This window comes from Chelonia mydas, chromosome 7, assembly GCF_015237465.2.
Source record: "Chelonia mydas isolate rCheMyd1 chromosome 7, rCheMyd1.pri.v2, whole genome shotgun sequence".
In the NCBI taxonomy this organism is placed as follows: domain Eukaryota; kingdom Metazoa; phylum Chordata; order Testudines; family Cheloniidae; genus Chelonia; species Chelonia mydas.
In genome coordinates, this window is record NC_057853.1 from 99,815,444 (window position 1) to 99,836,430 (window position 20,987).

General features: G+C 38.9%; 1 protein-coding gene across 1 annotated transcript in view; it reads right to left on the minus strand.

The window, feature by feature from the left end:
* Positions 1-576: 576 nt before the first annotated feature.
* The window catches only part of MKI67 (marker of proliferation Ki-67), a 37,988-nt gene continuing 17,577 nt past the window's right edge, over positions 577-20,987 (minus strand). Inside the window, exons 11-17 of the mRNA XM_043551993.1 lie at positions 20,116-20,231; positions 16,038-16,209; positions 13,706-13,840; positions 10,417-11,459; positions 8,470-8,533; positions 2,899-6,771; positions 577-1,263 (exon numbers count right to left, since the gene is read on the minus strand). Coding sequence (XP_043407928.1) covers positions 1,124-1,263; positions 2,899-6,771; positions 8,470-8,533; positions 10,417-11,459; positions 13,706-13,840; positions 16,038-16,209; positions 20,116-20,231 — 5,543 coding nt within the window. The 3' untranslated portion in view covers positions 577-1,123. The remainder of the gene's footprint in view (positions 1,264-2,898; positions 6,772-8,469; positions 8,534-10,416; positions 11,460-13,705; positions 13,841-16,037; positions 16,210-20,115; positions 20,232-20,987) is intronic.

The window sequence follows — 20,987 nt, forward strand, 5'->3', positions numbered from 1 at the left end:
ACACAAATAAATGGCAGGGAGAATATATACTATCTTATAGTTTTTTAAAATATATCTTTAACATTTTGAATAATTCATGCAATGTGCTATTTACAAGTAACAGACTCCATAATTTAAGAATGATAGTCTTTAGTTAGCGTGTACATATCTACATGGTCCATGGATGCTGAAAACACTTGGATGATGTTATATTAAAATAACTGCATACACAACACAGGACAACACTCCTTTGAAAAGGAGGAGTTGGGGAAAGAGCAGCCCCATTGCTTTAAGATGCCCATTCTTAATCCATTTAGTGTTGCAGGCTGTCTGGTGTTAGCAATCATGTACAATTGGACCTGCTGCAGAGAAAGAGCAGTCTTGCCCCACAAACTAGGGGACAGCCAATATTCTAGGAGACCCATCATAAACAAGACGTGCTTCCATAAACCTGCTGGGTCATTTAGAGGACTGGGGGAATAATGCTGACACTGTGCTTGTGAGGAAAAAATAGTAATTATATATAAATCTTGAGTTTTCCTAATATACTTGTAACTAAAAGTATGCTTAAATCACAAAATAAAATCACACATCTAATTAACATTTACAAAATTTATTAACTCTTATAAAAATCTATTTGCATTTTTTGCAGTAGTCAATTTAAGCTGTTAAATCAGAATTCCCACATAATAGTTTTGCCAATAAAAACCTGTAGATTTTTTTAAAAAGGATATTTACAGAATTTTCATGAAAATATAAAACTTTAGTATCCCAAAATTAAGCTAACTAGATAAGAACATACAATTACATATGGGCAGATTCAGCAAAGTAATACAACTTCCAGACTGCTGAAATGATCATCAGTGAAAGGAGGCATCAGTGTTGGCACAGAAAGTTTTTTTAGTTGCTGTAATTTTGCACAAGCTCACCACAGTTTGGAAAGCAAATATATTTAGCTGAATTATGCCATTAAAAGAGGTATCACTTCTACTTATATAAACAGATAAACATATCTCCATTATACCTAAATTCACTGAATGCTTTACAACTCTATCAAATCTAAGTGCTCATCCATTTACATAAAAAAACTGCAAAATCAAATACTGAAAACATTTCAAAACTGGTTCTACAACTATTAAGGAGGTTATTTTCTTGTTCTTGCACTTGCTCTTGTTTTCCTTTCTGTTCCTCCAGCACTCTGAATCATGCTTATATCACCTTTGCCAAGTTCTCCTTTAGTTTTGTTTCTTGTTTCTTTCTGCAGAGTTATACTTTGACCATACTCTGTAAAAATAAATAAATAAATAAAAATAAAAAATTAACTGTAAATTTAGATAATAAATCAAACTTTTTAGCTGAAATTCAAATCTTCAGCTATGCTGTTTTAAAGAAAAATATCCCTAATAAATATATTCCAGAGACAATACCCAGGAATACAACAAACCAGTTATGAAAGCTGCACTTCGACACAACCGGCATCCTTTAAAATAGATCCCTGAAGACTCTCAGCTATTTCTGAAACCAGATTAACATTAATAAGTGCACTAAAGCTAATTCTTTTTCTTATATGGCATTTTGAAACCATGGTAGTCCATTCTGTACAAATGGACTTCAGATACAGTGGTTAGCTGTGATATACACAGGGAAGCCTGTTGAATAAGCAGTCATGGACAATATGATGACTGTACTAATAGGCTGTGGTGGAGCAGCAGATGACACTGTTATAAATCACTATAAATGTCCAAAGATAGTGCTGTGACATGGTGAATGCAGGCCACCGTTCAGTAAGCGTGCTGCCAACATTCCTGCTGCCTTGTGGGTTTAAGCCTTTTACTAAAGGCAAAGGTTTCAACCAGAATAACTGGCTGCACTTGATTCTTGGGGCCTTTGTGGAGTATTAGTCCCAAAGTTATACCATAAACCCAATTTGGTACTTTTAGTGATTTTTTTTTTAAAACTCATATGTAAAACTAAAGACTCCCAATTAAAATATTAAAGCAAGGAAAACCCTAAATTAGAATATACAGCAGTGGTTCTGGGTCCACGAAAAGCTGGCAGGTCAGGCTCTTCATTGTAAAGAAAAGACTAGACACCTGCATAGGAATCTAGAAACCAGAAGAAAGAGGTGCTGATCCCAGAAAAAAGTCACTAATGGCACCAGAGATGGTAGCTACCATCAAAAGCTGCTTGGTGGAAAGATGACCTCCAGCTAAAGAGCATTGTCCAGAAGAACGGTGAGAAAGGAATCAGGTACCTAGTGCATGTATAGCAGGAGCAGGGAGCAAGAAAGGGAACCAGAAGGCAGGAGAAAAGAATGAGAAAAAGGAACAAGACAAAACGGCAAATGTAAAGGGAAAAAATGGGGAGGTTAGCATGAGCATGGCATTGGAGGATCAGACAGCAAGAAAGAGTATGATGGGGAAGAGGGGACCAGGCAGAGGAGAAGGATGGGAAGGAACATACATACGTGGGGAAGATTAAATGAAGGTGAAAAAGATAGTGATCTTTTAAAATTGACATCACATTGAAAACAGTTATCTAAATATTTTCCTAATATTTTTTCATGTTAACAATTGTAATTGCAACAGAAATGTTGTACAATTGCAAATAGATTGAGTGGAACGTGATTCATAATAAGAACAATTTTGAGGACTTGAGATTTACAGTAACAAAGGAAAGTATTATTTATGCTACGTGCTATACAAACATGTACTAAGTGTCCCTGTGGCAACGAACGTTTAAGATTGAAATATTGGGATCTACAGTAATGCAAATTTTATCACTTTTATTCACAACATTAAGTTACATGCAAGATCAAGAATAAAGCACTTCCTTATCTAAAACATGCAAGTTTGCATTCACCCACCTTCAAAAATTAAACAATTATATTAGGTAACTGAAAATAAATCATTGCCATACCTGATTTTAATTTTTTGGCTGCCTTTTCATCCTCTGGCAAGTGGCGTTTTTCCCTGAGAGAAGTGGAACTAGCTACTTGAGATGTGAGATCAACCTGTTTTCTTCTGCCCTTTTTTGATGCCTGGGAAGTAATATTTCCCAAAGGCACATTTTGGTCTTCTTTAGGAACCTTCTCTTTATCATTTTCTGGCAAGCTGCCTTTTCCTCGGAGAGAAGTGGAACTAGCTGCCTGTGTTGTGAGATCAACCTGTTTCCGTCTGCCCCTTCTGGGTGGATTAGCTTTTACCTCAGTAGTATTTCCCAAAGGCACATTTTGGTGTTCTTTAGGAACCTTCTCTTCACCATCATTTTCTGGCAAGCTGCCTTTTCCTCGGAGAGAAGTGGAACTAGCTGCCTGTGTTGTGAGATCAACCTGTTTCCGTCTGCCCCTTCTGGGTGGATTAGCTTTTACCTCAGCAGTATTTCCCAAAGGCACATTTTGGTGTTCTTTAGGAACCTTCTCTTCACCATCATTTTCTGGCAAGCTGCTTTTTCCTCGGAGAGAAGTGGAACTAGCGGCCTGTGTTGTGAGATCAACCTGTTTTCTTCTGCCCTTTTTTGATGCCTGGGAAGTAATATTTTCCAAAGGCACATTTTGGTCTTCTTTAGGAACCTTCTCTTTATCATCATTTTCTGGCAAGCTGGTTTTTCCTCGGAGAGAAGTGGAACTAGCTGCCTGTGTTGTGAGATCAACCTGTTTCCGTCTGCCCATTCTGGGTGGATTAGCTTTTGCCTCAGTAGTATTTCCCAAAGGCACATTTTGGTTTTCTTTAGGAACCTTCTCTTTACCACCATTTTCTGGCAAGCTGCTTTTTCCTTGGAGAGAAGTAGAACTAGCTGCCTGTGTTGTGAGATCAACCTGTTTTCTTCTGCCCTTTTTTGATGCCTGGGAAGTAATATTTTCCAAAGGCACATTTTGGTCTTCTTTAGGAACCTTCTCTTTATCATCATTTTCTGGCAAGCTGGTTTTTCCTCGGAGAGAAGTGGAACTAGCTGCTTGTGTTGTGAGATCAACCTGTTTCCGTCTGCCCTTTCTTGGTGGATTAGCTTTTGCCTCAGTAGTATTTACCAACGGCACATTTTGGTCTTCTTTAGGAACCTTCTCTTTACCATCATTTTCTGGCAAGCTGCTTTTTCCTCGGAGAGAAGTGGAACTAGCTGCCTGTGTTGTGAGATCAGCCTGTTTTCTTCTGCCCTTTTTTGATGCCTGGGAAGTAATATTTTCCAAAGGCACATTTTGGTCTTCTTTAGAAACCTTCTCTTTATTATCATTTTCTGGCAAGCTGGTTTTTCCTCGGAGAGAAGTGGAACTAGCTGCTTGTGTTGTGAGATCAACCTGTTTCCGTCTGCCCTTTCTTGGTGGATTAGCTTTTGGCTCAGTAGTATTTCCCAAAGGCACATTTTGGTCTTCTTTAGGAACCTTCTCTTTACCATCATTTTCTGGCAAGCTGCTTTTTCCTCGGAGAGAAGTGGAACTAGCTGCCTGTGTTGTGAGATCAATCTGTTTCCGTCTGCCCTTTCTGGGTGGATTAGCTTTTGCCTCAGTAGTATTTCCCAAAGGCACATTTTGGTCTTCTTTAGGAACCTTCTCTTTATCATCATTTTCTGGCAAGCTGCTTTTTCCTCGGAGAGAAGTGGAACTAGCTGCTTGTCTTGTGAGATCAACCTGTTTCCATCTGCCCTTTCTGGGTGGATTAGCTTTTGCCTCGGTAGTATTTTCCAAAGGCACATTTTGGTCTTCTTTAGGAACCTTCTCTTTATCATCATTTTCTGGCAAGCTGCTTTTTCCTTGGAGAGAAGTGGAACTAGCTGCCTGTGTTGTGAGTTCAACCTGTTGCCTTCTGCCCTTTCTTGATGGATTCACTTTTGCCTGAGAAGTAGTACTTCCCAAAGGCACGTTTTGGTCTTTAGGAATCGCATCTTTATCATCATTTTCTGTCCAGTTACGTTTTCCTCTGAGAGAAGTGCAATTAGCTGCCTGAGATGTGAGAGAAACTTGGTTCCTTCTGCCCCTTCTTGATAGCTTCTCTTTTGTAGGCAAAACAATAGCTTCAAAAGGCACATTTTGACTTTCTGACATCTCTTCTTTACTGCTATCTCCTGGCAAGGTGCATTTTCCTCCAAAAGAAGTGGAGTTAGCTGCCAGCACTTTATGATCAACCTGTTTCCTTCTGCCCCTTCTGGATGTATTCTCTTTTGTAGGGGAAGCAGTAGATTCCAAAGCTGCATCTTGGTCTTTTTTGGCATCACTTTCTGGCAAGCTGTCTTTTTTTCTAAGAGAAGTGGAACTAACCTTATCTGGTGTGAGATCTACTTCTTTCCTTCTGCCCCTTCTTGAGAGATTTTCATTTGCTTGGGAAGGAAAGTTTTCTGAAGTCTCATTTTGGTCTTTATCATTACCTTCAGATAAAACGTGTTTTCCTCTGAGAGAAGCAGAACTGGCTTCCTCAAGTTCAAAATGAACTTTTTTCCCTCTGTCTCTTCTTGGTGTATTTTCATTTGCTTCTGTAGGATTATTTTCTAAAATCTCAATTTGTTTGGTTTCGGATGCTTCCTGTTTGCCATCACCTTTCCTTATCCTCTTTCCGTGTCTAAGAACAGTTCTCTCATCATATACCATTGCAGCAGTTGGATTGTTTTGGGCTTTCTTGGTTTTGGAACTTTGCACTGTCTGTAGAGATCCTAGAGAATCCTTTGTAGAAATTGTCTCTGGTTCAGTTTCTGATATATTTTGTGGTATCATTTTTTCATTTTTGGCAAATTCACCTTCCTTAATGTCCAGTATACCTTTTTGACCTGTGTTATTTCCATGTGTTTGATTAGTTTTTTTAATTGAATTCCTGTTTGCTTGCGAGCTATAAACATCAAGTGGTGCGTCATTTGTGTTTTCAAAATGTGACTCCTTTAACTTTAAGCTTTGACCTGTTTTTGCTTCCTTATTTCCCTGAGCTGCTTTTGTCTCATTTTTTATAGATTTGTGTGTTTTAACTACAGTTTCTTTTGATGTTCTCTTGGCTTCCTGGACACTTGTTATGTTTTCAGGTACCATCTCTGTACTTACTTTCTTTGTTTCCTCTAATTGCTTTCTAGATTTTACTCTCAAAGATTTTCTTCCTTTCATCTCTGTTACCATAATTTCAAGGGTTGGTTTATCGATTTCAGATTCTTCTACTGCAGCAGCCTCAATGGTACTGTTGGCAAAATCCTGTTCATCTGTTTGTACACACTTTACTGTTTCTGCTCTACAAGGATTCCTTGTTGTCTGTCTTTGGGATTTTTCTTTTGCATCGTGTTCCTCTGTAAATTCCTGTTTGTTATCTTCAGTTTTCCCTCTTCTGGTTCTTTTAGCTGGAACTAATGATTCTAGCATTTCTAATTTTTTCTCCCTTCTGGACCTCTTCCTAACTGACAGAGCCACCTTTTCATTATTTTCTACACTACCTTGATCAGACTTATCTTCAGGTGCTATAAGCCCTGTTTGCAGAGGGTGCCCTCTTACATTTTTACTGCTACTAGATTCTCTTTGCCATTGCATAGCTGGTTCTTGAACTGGATCCATTTTGGTAAGTAAAAGAGAGATTACTGAATTTGAGAGATTATGGCTCTCGGTCGGAGACCCATCACTTATTTTTTCTTTTTCAATATTTTCTATATTTTTCACAATTTCTGACTCCTTAGGTGAAATACATGCATGTTCAAAGTTTTCTTGCAATTCTTGTTCATTTTTAATGTTTCTATTCCTAGATCTCACAAATGGGAGTGATGTTTTTTCAAGTGAATCTTCCATTCTTTTCTCTTGCTTCAGTTCTTCTCTTTCATAATTTCCTCTAGATTCTAAAACAAGTAACATTTTTCATTAAAAACACGGAACAAAAGGAGCAAGAATAAAATTAGTAAAATAAGTGCACAACGCGCCTGATCAAAATTACCTCTAAGCTTAGGGTAGGACTATTTGATTCTATTAAAATGGTAATGACAGGTTTCAGAGTAGCAGCCGTGTTAGTCTGTATCCGCAAAAAGAAAAGGAGTACTTGTGGCACCTTAGAGACTAACAAATTTATTTGAGCATAAGCTTTCATGAGATACAGGCATGCATCCGATGAAATGAGTTATAGCTCACGAAAGCTTATGCTCAAATAAATTTGTTAGTCTCTAATGTGCCACAAGTACTCCTTTTCTTTTTAAAATGGTAAGTTAACGTATATTTAATATTCTAAATAAGATATTTGAGAGACTTCTACAGATTCGACAATGAATGATTTTCAATTACACAGTTAAAGAAAAGAAATGTTATTTTATTGGTTGGGCTACTGATATTTTAGAATGAGAGAAACTTGAATACATTTGATACTTTAGATATGATTATTTCATGACTGTTTAATAACCATTGGTAAAGGATATAATTACGGTTGCTATGATGATTTGGGGAATCTGTCTCTGTACAACCATGAATTCTGATTGATTTTATGGATTCTATACATAAAATTCTAACTCTCATGCATTAAATCAGCCATTGGCTGACAATTACATTGTCATACACCACACATTCAGCTGGAAGGCTTCTCCCACATAGAACAATCAAAAGAAGTCATTAACATTTAATGATTGTGCTCTGGAAGGAAAATGGGTATGCTAAAGAGGGTGCTTGGGCTGTAAGAATCCAGTTATTCCAGGAGGTCTGCAGGGATGCTGGTTGCAGCAGTGGAAGTTCTCTAGCAGGACAGGAGAGGTGTTAGAACTGGCTTTTAAGAACTGTGAGGCTGGGAGGTTCATTCTGGGACATGTTTTCTGAGCTAGAGAGAATCTTTTGACTCTCTGACCAGCCCAAATTGATGAGAGCTTGCTGCAAGAGTCAGAGAGGAGAATCCATAACCTGGAAGAGAAGGCTGAACTGGAAGAGAGGTGACCTGGGATCCTGAAAAGACACTGACCAAATCCCAGAGAATGCTCAAGAGTGCTGAAGACTCTGAATCTCATGCCTTTTTTTCCTTTCTTTTCAGATTTTTCTGCCAAGTGATTTTGATACGCGGCACAAAATCCTGTTAATCTCATTTGTATATATTTAGCAAAATCTACATTAAGGCAATATTAAAGCTTCATACAAAAACCAAAAAGTCCTGAAATGTGAAAGTTGATGCTGCATTAAGAAAAGGGTACCACTGTATTTAGTAGCAGTAAGAAAATCACAGCTAAATGCACAAGATAGTGTTGGGTGATTCAATAGACAGCATTCTTACCTTCAACTCAGTTTTGAACCAGCATAGTGTTAAAGGAATAATATGTTTTTGGAAGTCTTTCAAAAGAGATTTAATTTTAAATGAAGTTTAAGAGCAGGATTTTTATGCTGGTGGATCTACAGATGTTACTAACAGCATACTACATTCATAAATTCCAATTCCCAGCAGCAAGTATTCAAAATTATCACTGAACAAACTAAATTCAATATTTTCTGTGTATTCTGGCATTTTCAAAAACACACACATTTAAGATACATTGTAAATTACAGCTTTAAAAATGCACATTTGCACTTACCACGTTCATGTTTAGGATCAATATGAGGAGAATTATTTTCTTGCATGAGATCCGTAACTTTGACCTAACAAAATTAAAAAATAATCAATAAATCTGTGGCTGGCAGTGCTAAGGACAAGAAGAAGATTTTAAGAATACTAAGAACAAAAGAAATGCTAATAATGGTATAGACCCCCTACTAGAAGGAGATGTTAAAACTGTTAATGATGCAAAAAAGGCAGGAAGTATTAACATTTCTGTTCTATATTTGGAAAGAAGCAGGACAATATACTCTTATCACACGAGGATGATGAGATACTTTCCAGTCCATTACTAACTAAGGAGGATGTTAAACAACATCTGCTATGACTAAATATTTTTAAATTGTCAGGCCCTGGTAACTTGCACTCAAGAGTCCTAGAAGGCTTAGCTGAGAAGATCTCTGGCCTGCTCATGATCATTTTTAATATATCTTGAAATAACAGGGAAATTCCGTAAGTCCAGAAGAGTGGTTATGTGCCAATATTTAAAAAGGACAGGCAGGATGACCTAGGTAACTAAAGGATGGTTAGCCTGACATCAAACCCAGGCAAAATAACGAAAAAACTGAAAAGAGATTCAACTGATAAAGAATTAAAGGACAGAAATACAACTAATTCCAGTAAACATGATTTTATGGAAAACAGATCTAGTGAAACAAACCTGATTTCATCTACTTTTGAAATTACAAGTTTGGTTGAGAAAGGTAATTGTTTAGATGTAATATACTTAAGAATTTTGTAAGGCATTTTTGACTTAGTATCACTCAACATTTTGATTAAAAAAATAGCACTATACAATATCAGTAAAGCACATTAAATAGAATAAGAACCAGCTGACAGAGCTAAAAAAAAGGAGTTGTCAGTGGAGAATCGTTATCAAATGGGGGTGTTTATAGCAGGATTCTGTAGGAATTGGTACTAGGCCTGTTCAACATTTTCATCAATGATCTAGAATTAAATATAAAATCATTGCTGATAAAACTTGCATATGACACAAAGATTGACTGAGTGATAAATAATGAGGACAGGGTTGACATCATAGAGAGTGGTCTGGATCACCTGGTAAACTGATCCCACTCAAACACAACGTGTTTTAATGCAGCTAATGAAAGTTATACACATCTAAGAGACAAGCAATGGGGGCCATATCTACAGAATAGGGGATTGTATCATCGAAAGCAGTAACTCTGAAAAGGATTTAGGAGGTCAGAGAGAGAAGGCAAACCAACATGACTTCTCAGTACCACTCTGTGGCAAAAAGGGCATCCTTAAATATATGAAGAATATGAGAATATATATGAGAATAGTGAGCAAGAGTTGGGAAATGATCTTACCTCTGTACAAAGCATTGGTGAGACCAGTACTGGGAAACCACATACAATTTTGATGCCCATGTTTTAAAAATAATGTTAAAAAATTGGAAAGGGTGCAGTGAGAGACTCAAAGAGCTCAATCTGCTTAGTTTATCAAAATGGTTGAAAGCCAATTTGATTACAGTACATTCTCAGGAAGAAAAATTTCAAGTACTAAAGAACTCTAATCTAGCAAAGAAAGATATAAGAATCACCAATAGCTGGAAGCTGAAGCCAGACAAATCCAAATTAGAAATAATGCACAAATTTTTAATAATGAAAGCAATTCACAACCACGGACACAAGCTACCAAGGGAAGTGATGGATTCTTAATGAGAAGATATCAAGAGATGGAGAATCCACCACTGACCGTGTTGTGCTCAGTAACTTATTTAGTATTATTTATGGAACACATGCATCAGCCAAATAAGTTATTGAGCTCAACACAGGGGTAACTGGATGAAATTTTATAGCCAGGAGGGTAGTATAGATAATCTTATGGTATCCTCTAGTCTTAAAATTTATGAATTTGACTACAATTGAAATTACCAAAATAATGTAACAAGATCTTTTACCTTAATTTCCTTTGGTGTATCAAAAATTTCTTTAACACCAACATAATCCAGTTCAGAATTTGAATATTTTTGTTTAGGCTCAGCCATAAGTTTTTGCAATCCCACATAGTCATCAACTGGTAGATATTTTTCCCTTGGTGTCCTCAGTAGTCTGCTGATACCAAACATGTCTTCTACTGGTTCAACTCTTTCCTTTGTCTTCAATAGCCTTTTGATTCCTACCATATCTTCTGATTGGATTCTCTGATTAGATGTTTTCATAATATGGCTGATCCCTATCTTGTCTTCTACTGGCTGACATTTCTGCTTTTGTGTTGTCTTCATAAAACAGACTCCCACCAGATCATTTACTACTTGCTTTTTTTGTGCTGGAGTCTTTAGTAATCTTTTTAAGGCAATTTCATCTGTAAGAGGTTCCATCTTCTGCTTCGGAGTCCTCAAGAGCCTTTTGACGCCCGAGAGAGCCTCGACGGGTTCGGTCTTTTGCTTTGGTGTCCTCAAGAGCCTTTTGATGCCCGAGAGAGCCTCGACGAGTTCGGTCTTTTGCTTTGGAGTCCTCAAGAGCCTTCTGACGCCCGAGAGAGCCTCGACGGGTTCGGTCTTTTGCTTTGGAGTCCTCAAGAGCCTTTTGACACCCGAGAGAGCCTCGACGGGTTCGGTCTTTTGCTTTGGAGTCCTCAAGAGCCTTTTGACGCCCGAGAGAGCCTCGACGGGTTCGGTCTTTTGCTTTGGAGTCCTCAAGAGCCTTTTGACGCCTGAGAGAGCCTCGACGGGTTTGATCTTTTGCTTTGGAGTCTTCACAAGCCTTTTAGCTCTCACTGTCACCTCAGTTATATGCTTTTCTGGCATTACTAACGGATTACTCATTTCCACCTTCTCTTCCAGTACAGTTCTCTCTTTTTTAGGAGTCTGCTTTAACTTAGCAGCCACAAAAGCAGAATTTGGAGACTTCTCCAGTCTCAGGAAGCGAGATACAACATCTTGACTATCTTTTCTCTGTTGTGACATGCCGGATGTACTTAATGGTGATATTACCATCTCTCCTGTAATAAAATTAGGTTTATGTAATTCAAAAGGAAATTTAAGCAAGGAAGTCAAGTATGCAAATTGCTGAAGAAGTATCAGGCACGCAAAGCTTCTGCCCCTCGCACCAAAATCTAGTCTTATTTAAACAAGTAACTTGGTAATTAACAATGAAAAACAACATGAAGGCACTACACAAATTTTAAAAATGAGTTTTTAATTGAATTAAATATGAAAATGAATATAACTAGTGTTCCTTCTGTTATTTTATCCAATATTAAGTTAAATTTCTTGTGTACTGTCCCTAAACTTTAAACGTGCTGCAAATTTTGTTTTGAAGATGCATAACATGTAAGCATCAGGTGGACGCTGATTTTTTGGCATAAGGGGACATTTGGCATTTTTGGCACTGGAAAAGGTGTGGCGGACAAAAAAACTTGTGCAAGATAAGCACATTAAAGTGACCAGTAATGCAGTAAATGTTGATACTGAAATTTGCTTCACCTCGAACTGCTATTTCAGTCTGTCTTGTAGACTCAGAAAACAAACTGTCGAGTTCATATATGGTATATTGTTTTAAAGGTTTTTGTTGTTAACCACAGTTGTATCTACACTAGATTTTCCCTACAGTTTCTCAAGGTTGCTAACACAAGTAGCTATAACATAGGCAAGGTACTGGATCAGTAGAGCCCTGTGTGGATATAAATGTATATCCGCGGATACAGATATCCGTGGATATAAATTGGTATCTGCAGAACCTCAGGGCTCTCCTGGGAACCACAGTGGCAAAAGGAGCAGAACACGGGGCTGCTGCTCCAGGAGCCAGCACCCTTTGCTGGCAGCTCCTCCGGTGAGGCTATACTGCCCAACTCGGCCCCCATCCCTTCCACGCAGCTGTCTGCATCTCCTGTCTGGGGACATGCACAGCACCTGAACACAAGAGCATGACCAGGGACAACTGCTGGTGGGCCTGATTCCCGCCCCAATGGACAAGGTTGGGGGCGGTACAGCCACACTGGAGAAGCTGCCAGCGTGCGGCACTAGCTGCTGGGAGCAGCGGCCCCATGTTCTGCTCCTTTTCCCGCTGCGGTCCCCAGGAGCCCCTGCGGTTACTGATTTATATCCGCGGATATCTGCATCTACGGATATAAATTTGTATCCGCACAGGGCACTATGGATCAAAGCAGGCACAGATAATGTTGTAGTAAAATTGAAGTGGTCACTGTCCCCTTGTCTACCGTACATCTCCCACCATTGCTATTACTGGTAGAGACAGCTGCACAGTGGTACTGACAGTGGAGAGTTTTAGGGAAAGAAGTCAAGTGTAGACAATCTGCAAGGGAAACCTTAAAACAAACCAACCAACCAACCAACCTTGAATTTATTCTATAACACAGCTTTGCAGCAAATTTAGTACTTGTGGAATACACAGTGCTCTGAATATACCCATTTATTAAGCCTACTTCTGTAACTAAAAATATATATTCCAGATTCTCAAGTAAATGGAAATGCAATTATATATATATAGGTATATTATAGGATTTATTCTTGAGTTCTACCTATGAAGAACTATATTAAGGTAATTCTTGCTTAACTGAAGAAACGAGATCTCATTTGATCTCTCAGGGACAGTATTAGCTTTGATCCTTACAGCGACCCAATGACTAGTAGCAAGAGTTACAACAGAAAGGAAGGAAACCCTACCAAAGAAGTTAGGGAAGTTAGGAAGGTGCCTACTCAGTATCATCCTTCCACCTTTGATGGCCTTTGACTTCTCATTCTGGGCCCCACCTTTTCCATCAACACCACCCTCGCCCTACCTTAAAACACAAGCATTGGGCTTAGTTGTGTCTGCATTCAACAATTCACTGCATTTTGCTGAGGCATACCAACTCTTCAATGTTGAGTGCTTTAAACCCATTTTGTACAATCACACATGCTTCAATATTCTGAAAGCACCATACTCCATGGGACACAATCATTTAATGGAGAAGTGGATCATCCCAGTTCAGAAATAGTTGGGACTACAAATACATCTTTTAAGATAGAAAGCAGCATTCAACCACCTATCTCAGAATTACCTCAAATTGCCACCTGCCCCATTCTCACTCTACACTAAGTCTGCATAGGTTAAAACAAAACCAGTAATTGACTAAGCTTAGCTTCAAAGATCCAGGTTAGTAGCACTAGCCTGCTTTTCTTATATGCAATCCATAAACCCTCACTCCCTTTCCACAGGGCTATTAAAAAGAAGAAACAAACATACCAGACTCCTCTGGAGTGTGTACCTCAGAGCCTTCTGCTTTAGCACATGATGGTGTAAGATCAGTCTTGTGAGCAGCAGATAAAGATGGACTTTTTTGATTTTCATTTACTGGAGTTCTAAACATCTCAGTCATTCCTATTAATTATGTTTAAAGTAATTAGCATATGCTTTGATTTACAAAACCGTTATACAGTTGGCAGAACAAAGAATAAAATAAAGCATTATGACTTAGTCCCTTTCTTCAAATAGTACATCACACAATGTACATTTAAGGGCAGATAATCATACGTCTACGCCTTTGTTTCACAGTAGAGGCATTATAACAGGAGGTAGGTGGTATAATATGTTAATACACAGATTGTTCGAGTCACCTCTGGAAATATGTTATGTCATAAATGAAAGTCAGGTTAGTAGTTTCATCCCAGATTGAAAAAAGACTAATTTCCCTGATTTAAAAAACACAAATCTAGAACAATAAGGATGTAGTACAGCAGAACTGAGTAGTAGAAATTGTCTGCAAAATACCAAGTACATGTGTAAGCACTGCACAACAGGTGTGTGTGTGTGTGTGTCAAACTCAATTCAAGAGTTATTGATACTTCACTGTGAGAAGCTCTATATTAACCACAAAGAGAAAGTGGACACACAGCATTTTATACAGCAAGACATCCAAATATAATGTAAAGTTTAACATTTTTCTGCTGTTAGCTACACATCCTGCTTTTAAACTTTTCACCACCTTCATTTTAAATAAATTGAACATAATTCTTTTTATTTGTAAAACAATGAAACGCTACTATACTAAACTACATATAAGCTTTAACTAGAGACATACTTTACTGATGCATCAACGTATGATGGCCTAATTTGTATGCACAATTGTGCTCCAGATATAGAGAAAGCACACATGCTGGGATGATTTAGTTAGTGTTGGTCCTGCTTTGAGCAGGGGATTGGACTAGATGACCTCCTGAGGTCTCTTCCAACCCTAATATTCTATGATTCTATGCACGTATGGAACATCACAAATTGAAATAATTACAACTATACATTAAAATAATATTTGATTGAAACACCACTCAAATAACATTTACACTGCAGCAGCTGTCAGATGCCAAAACCTAGTTTGGGTCCAATTGTGCGAGGCACTGCACAAAGATAGTACATGAAAGTCCATCTCCAAAGAACTTACTATCTAGACACCAAGACATAACAGGTACATATTAAAAAAAAAAAAAAAAGATCCCAGTTGGAGAGGAAGTAAGAGGATAGATTAACAAAATAAAATGTTTTAGTACTGATTTGCTAAAAATTATACTAATCAGTAGCAGCAATCACAGCTTACTACTAACCAGTTATTATATAGCAGTTTTCAGTACTCATTAACTAAGGCTCCGAGTCTGTCATGGAAGTCACGGATTCTGTGAATTTTCGAGACCTCTGGGACTTCTGCAGCAGCCGGTGTGTCTGGCCACCGCCCTCCACAGCGGGGATCTTGGGTCATCATGCGCCTCCCCCCCCCCCCCGCAGCAGGGGGTCCCAGACCACCCCCCCAGCAGCATCAGCAGGGGTCCTGGGCCACGCACCACCACCTGCTACCCCAGAGCACCCAAGATTTAGTCAGGGTCATTTAGCACAAATTATGGACAGGTCACTGGCCATGAATTTTTGTTTACTGCCAGTGACCTGTTGATGACTTTTACTAAAAATACCCGTGACTAAAATGTAGCCTTACTCATTACAATATAGGTGAGATTTAAGACACTTAAGAGAAAGTGGTAGTTTTACAGATTTGACTGGCAGTATTTCCCATTTGCAAGTGCAGTATGGGAGAAAGCATAAAGGCGCTAGTGTAAAGAAAGTAGAAAACCAGGCAACGGAGATTCTAGCATCATTGGTGGAGTTAAGAGAGCAGTCAACCTTGGGTTAAGAAGGAGAGATACTGCAGAGCTTAACTGTGTTCAGCTTTGAAGGTTAGAACACGAAGTTTGTATTTGATGTAGCAGAAGAGGGGGAAAACAATGGAGGGACCTAGAAGGTAGTGACATAGACAGTGATGAACTTGACAAAGTTCGCTCATTTTTAAGAAGTTGAAATTAAATACAAACCCTCCTAATACAAGGTTCAAGTTGAGATTTTAAACTCAAGGCCAAAAAAAACCTGAAGTTATGGTCCCCGCAGTACATAAAAGTATTTTCTACTATGTAAAGGAGATTAACATGTTCCAAGTTACACAATAGACTGTATTAAGTAGAAACTGCTTTTATCAACCAACATGAAGTGAAATAAGGCAAGAATTATGTGGCTTAATTTAAAAAAGTGTGCAAATTACCTGTGAAGCTTTCATTTATATCCATGTTTTGTTTCAAAGCACAATTCTTCACCACTCTAGGGGCCTGTCCAACCAGCTTCACTGTGGTGGTATGAGCTTTTCCTATCACTATGGTAGCTGGAGAATCTGCATGACCTGTACTAAAATGACCCTTTACTTTTCTTGCTGGAGTCTGTAGAAAGAAAAACAGAGTTGCTCAGTAAATGAGAATTTATTGTAATGACCAGAACAGTGTAAGATCCACACACAAACCTGTACCAGTGTTACTGAAAGTTTTAAGTCTGTTTAGTTGAACTGGTGCAAACCTTAGACTGGTTTACATTTAAAAATTGATTTTAGTTAAATCAGTGTACATTTGTTCATAGATCAGACCAAAGTCAGAACCAATGTGCATTTTTAAAAAAATGGATTTTTAGTTTAAGTTGGCTTTTTTAATTAAATGAAATTCGGGTTTATTTTTCAAAATAAACCTAGAACAGAGTTTGTTGATGTACTAAACCAGCTCTTGATAGCAGTTGTCTCTTCTGCAGACAGAGAGAGAATGTTTTCTTCACTTCAGTTCAATGAATAGTTCATGCAAAGCTAAGAAACCAATTGGGAGATGAAAAAAGCAGGAAAACTTGTTTTCCTCTTCCAAGCTACGAATAAAAACTTGGTGTGAGTGGGTGATCTTGAAGCACACAATGACCAGAATCAATCAGTTCAATTCACTAACTACAGAAAATAATTTATCAGTTAGTTTTAAATGCAAAACATGTTTTTACAAAACTCTTTTCTTATGTATTCCAGCACGTTAAAGGTAGTTATACTGAACTTCTAAAAACAATTTTAAAATACGGGTTTTGTGCATTTTTAATTGAATTTCCATCCAAGCAGAGCTTGACATATCACAAGTATTCTTGAAATACAGTGTAAAGCAGCAGTTCTCAACTCATGGCTCGCATGCGGCCCAATTAGCATACAACTGCGGCCCCTGTGTGCTAACGGCTACAGATATGTCCGGGGTCCTGGGTTCCCAGCTGCCCGGGAGGGGGAGGGGTCTGGGCTGCCCCGCCACCTAGCATGGGGGGTGGGTGGGATGTAGGGCTCCCACGGGGCCCCGCAGTCCCCAAGGTCCAGGACAGCTGTTGGGCCCCATGGGCCTGGGCAGACATGCAGCAGGGGACTGGGGTGGGCGGCTGGCTTGCTCCACATGGCGGGGGTCCTGGGATCTGGGGCAGCCAGCTGGCCCTGTGGGAACCTGGGGACACCAGCCCGCCCTGCAGGCTCTGGGCCCGCCCCGCGTGGCAGGTGTCCTGGGGTCGGGCAGCCGCATGGCAGGGGACAGGGTTCCAGGGTGGTAGCAACTGACCAGGGGCAGCAGCCCGCATGGCAGGGGTCTGGGGTTCAGGGTCTCAGCTGCCTCTGCCCTGCCAGGTTACACATTCTAGGCCACATATACATCCCACAATGTGTAATATGCTGAGAACCACTGGTGTAAAGGCTACATCTAATTGAAAATCAATGTGTTTTATTGGTTACAAAGCAATGAAAAAAAAACAAACCGTTCTTTAGGAAAGTAATTAAGAAATACAAATAAAGATTAAAATAAATTATTGAAATAAATATTTCCTGCTTGCTGATTTCAATCCCCTTGATTTAAATCATTCCACTCTAGTCAGCAGTATAAAATGTGTATTTGGCTCATTCCCTATCACAAAGCTTTTTAAGATTAAAACAAATTTTTGTAAGACTCTATTTTCATTTTTCTGCTATAATTGTTTCTTATATTTCCCCTCATGTGTTAAGTTTGGGAAATGGGGAGTGTGACAGATTCAGACCAGAAGAATGTAAGAGAGTGCTGGAAGGCAGGTATATCAGCCTTCAGAATGAGCAGGCCCTTGTTCCCTGGATAGCCAAACAAAGACTACTCCAGGCCAATTAAGACACCTGATGCTAATTAACCAGTTAAGGCCGTTAGGCTAATGGCGACAGCTGGAACCAATCAAGGTCCCACTTACACTGTTTAAAAGCTCTCCTTCCAGTACCCTCTAGGAGATGGATGAGAAGAAGCATTGCTAAATCCTGAGGTAAGGGTGATGCTAGGAAAAGGGGACCATAGGGGGAATGGCCCAGGGAATCAAAGCGGTGTCAGTGGTGAAGAGAAAGCCGCCAACAGCTGCTACCATTAGGGTCCCTGGGCTGGAACCTGGAGTAGAGGACAGGTTCCTCCCCCCCCACTCTACAGAGATCCCCTGGAGAAGGGAAGCAGGACTCGGTCCAGGCAGGAGGCTGAACTGTGCCTACTGAGCTCTATGGAGCAACAGAGACTGTGGGGTATTCCCCCTTCCCATCTCCCATACTGGCCGGTGATGAAAGTAACTCAATAGGCTGTGACTCTTGCTGCTATACTGAGAAAGGAAGGTCACGTTGGGGCCTTATCGAGTTTCTGAGGCCACTGAAACTGCCCAGAAGCGTGGGACCCACCAATACAGGCTCGGGACTTTGTCACAGGAGGAAGAGGGAAAAATTTACTCTTTCAATGTTTTGGCACCCAGAATGGGAGAAACATTTAATGGTGACCTCAAAAGTAAAATTTGGCTAGAAATAGGTCAAAGAGCAATACCTATGTACTAAAGGTAATCAATTTCTAGCAAACTCTGCATACAACAATTTAAGAACTCAAAGTTCTGAATAAATCAACATTTTCTACTGCTTGTTATAATCGATTTCTTACAGAACACAAGTTAAGCTGCCTCCCTCTTTTTCCCCTCCTGGCCCTGCAGTTGTGACAACCTTCCTTTCTGCTGACAGCCCAACAACCCAGTTTTAGACAAAGGCTCCCCGTTTCTGTGGGCACAAAAAACCAAATTCTGGAAATCAAACTGTGTTTACAACATGCTACTGCAGAACACTAACACAGAACTACTCTAATAAACTGAAAGAAAATTTTCTAAATATTATAACAATTAAAATTTATTAGAAATTCACACAGTTTTAATTTTACTAATAAAAGTAAAATTGATTATCCATTCAACACACTGCAGTGGATTAATTAGCCCTTCCACATATACCCCCCCTCAATGATAGCTGATGTCTGCTGGATGAATACAAACTAAAGTATTATATTAATACCAACTAAGGAAGAAGGACAAGAACAGGAATACTGCTGTTGACCTGTACCACTGTAAGCAGCAAATAAAGGGAAGTTTTATCTTGAAAGGTGGGTAAACCAAACACTTTGTTTAACCTGAGGAAAGATCAGGTCCTTAAAATATGGCAGAAAACAACATATTCTAGTCTTTGTACAACTGAATAGGCAGAAAAACAGAAGCAACAGTACTTTCTTTACTAAGGCACGCAATTTTAACAGAAATTGCTTTGTAATATGAACTAATTGTGACAAGAGCTGTATATCAGTCCAGAAACACTTGCGTTTCCAACGGACTTTTAATAAACAAAGCATCTCCCCCTTCACTTCATGTGGTTACTTCACATCAGCAAATTTGATTAGAGATGAATTCATATCAAATAAACAACAGTTACACCAGAGAAGTAGCAAATACAGGACTAAATTTCAAAGAACCTTAGACAAGTTAGAGCAATGAACACCTAAGGTTTTATTGTACTAATAACTTTAAAGTCCTACATTTCCAGTTTGTTGATACAGGAAAATATAAAACTGGGTGTGTGAAGATGATCCACAAGACCTTTATCTTCAGAAATGGCTCATATTATAAATGAATTTGAGATCACTGATAACCTTGTCTCTTACATTAGTTCTGCTGAAGAATACTATATCTCACTGTGGATATCAAAATATTTTAAAGGTACACATTCTTTAGTTTCAATTAAATCCTGTATTTAATATATCAATACAATGAAAAATGGTGCAAATTTGGCCCTGTCCTTTCACTAATCAAGAAAGAATATTTGGAATCTAGTACATTTAGAGTCATCCAGGAGATGTGTATCAGTGCTCAAAGACTATTTGGCGGACAAGGAAGATTTTGAAACACACCTAGCTACTAACAATGTACTAAAAGCCAATGAGGCTATGCATTCAGAAAATAGTATAGTTTATTTTAAATAAAAATACCTTGGGTGATTTTGTTAACTTCTTGGCTGATTTTCCTTTGAGAACACATTTTTTAACAGCTTTTACTTGCGGTCTTGCAACACCCAACTTCACCACTTCTGCCCAAGATTTTGCAACTGGAATGCAAAAAAAAAAAAAAATTAGATTGAGAACAGTTCTCAAGGGTGCAAACAGCAGTCCAGAGTTATTTCCTCATAATTCCCATATTTAAATTACATTTGCTATGGAACTTGGCTCAGGAGATTGGTAATTACAAGTGGAGGTGGCAGTAACACTTAGACTTGAGGTTGTATAACACTTTCCATTGTAAGGCCCTATTTTCAGTTGCTTATATCTTTGCAAAATTTTAATCATTTGAATGTTTTTTTTATGACACATATGCCTCACGCTGAGATATACGTTTCAGTAAAAGTGGTTCAGCCATTTCCAAGAACAAGGTCAGGGAAAAATAGACCTTTTTACATTTTTATGCTTATTCCACAGACAAACTCTAGTCTCTACGGTTTGGAGCAAGGACTTGAAATTTGGCAGAGATCCGAGGTGCCAGCTGCTGGTTCTTGTGAAAATCCACCCGATTTTGGCAGAATTATAGGCTTCTGATAATTGCTATTGGCACATGCTCAGAGGTTTATTAGAGGTAGGCAACAAAATTAACCAAAGACTTCATCTACATTGGGTATGGCTGTCTCCATCAAGCCCTGTGCCAGCCACACTGAGCATGCTCCTGACCAGGACTGAGCAAAATATTCTACAATAGCTCCTCTAGAGATAATAGCCAGAAAGGGAACAGGAAAGGTAAGGACAGACAGGAGCAAAGTGGGAACAGAACAAGATACAAGGATAGGAGCAGAGGGAGAAGACGGTAAGGATAA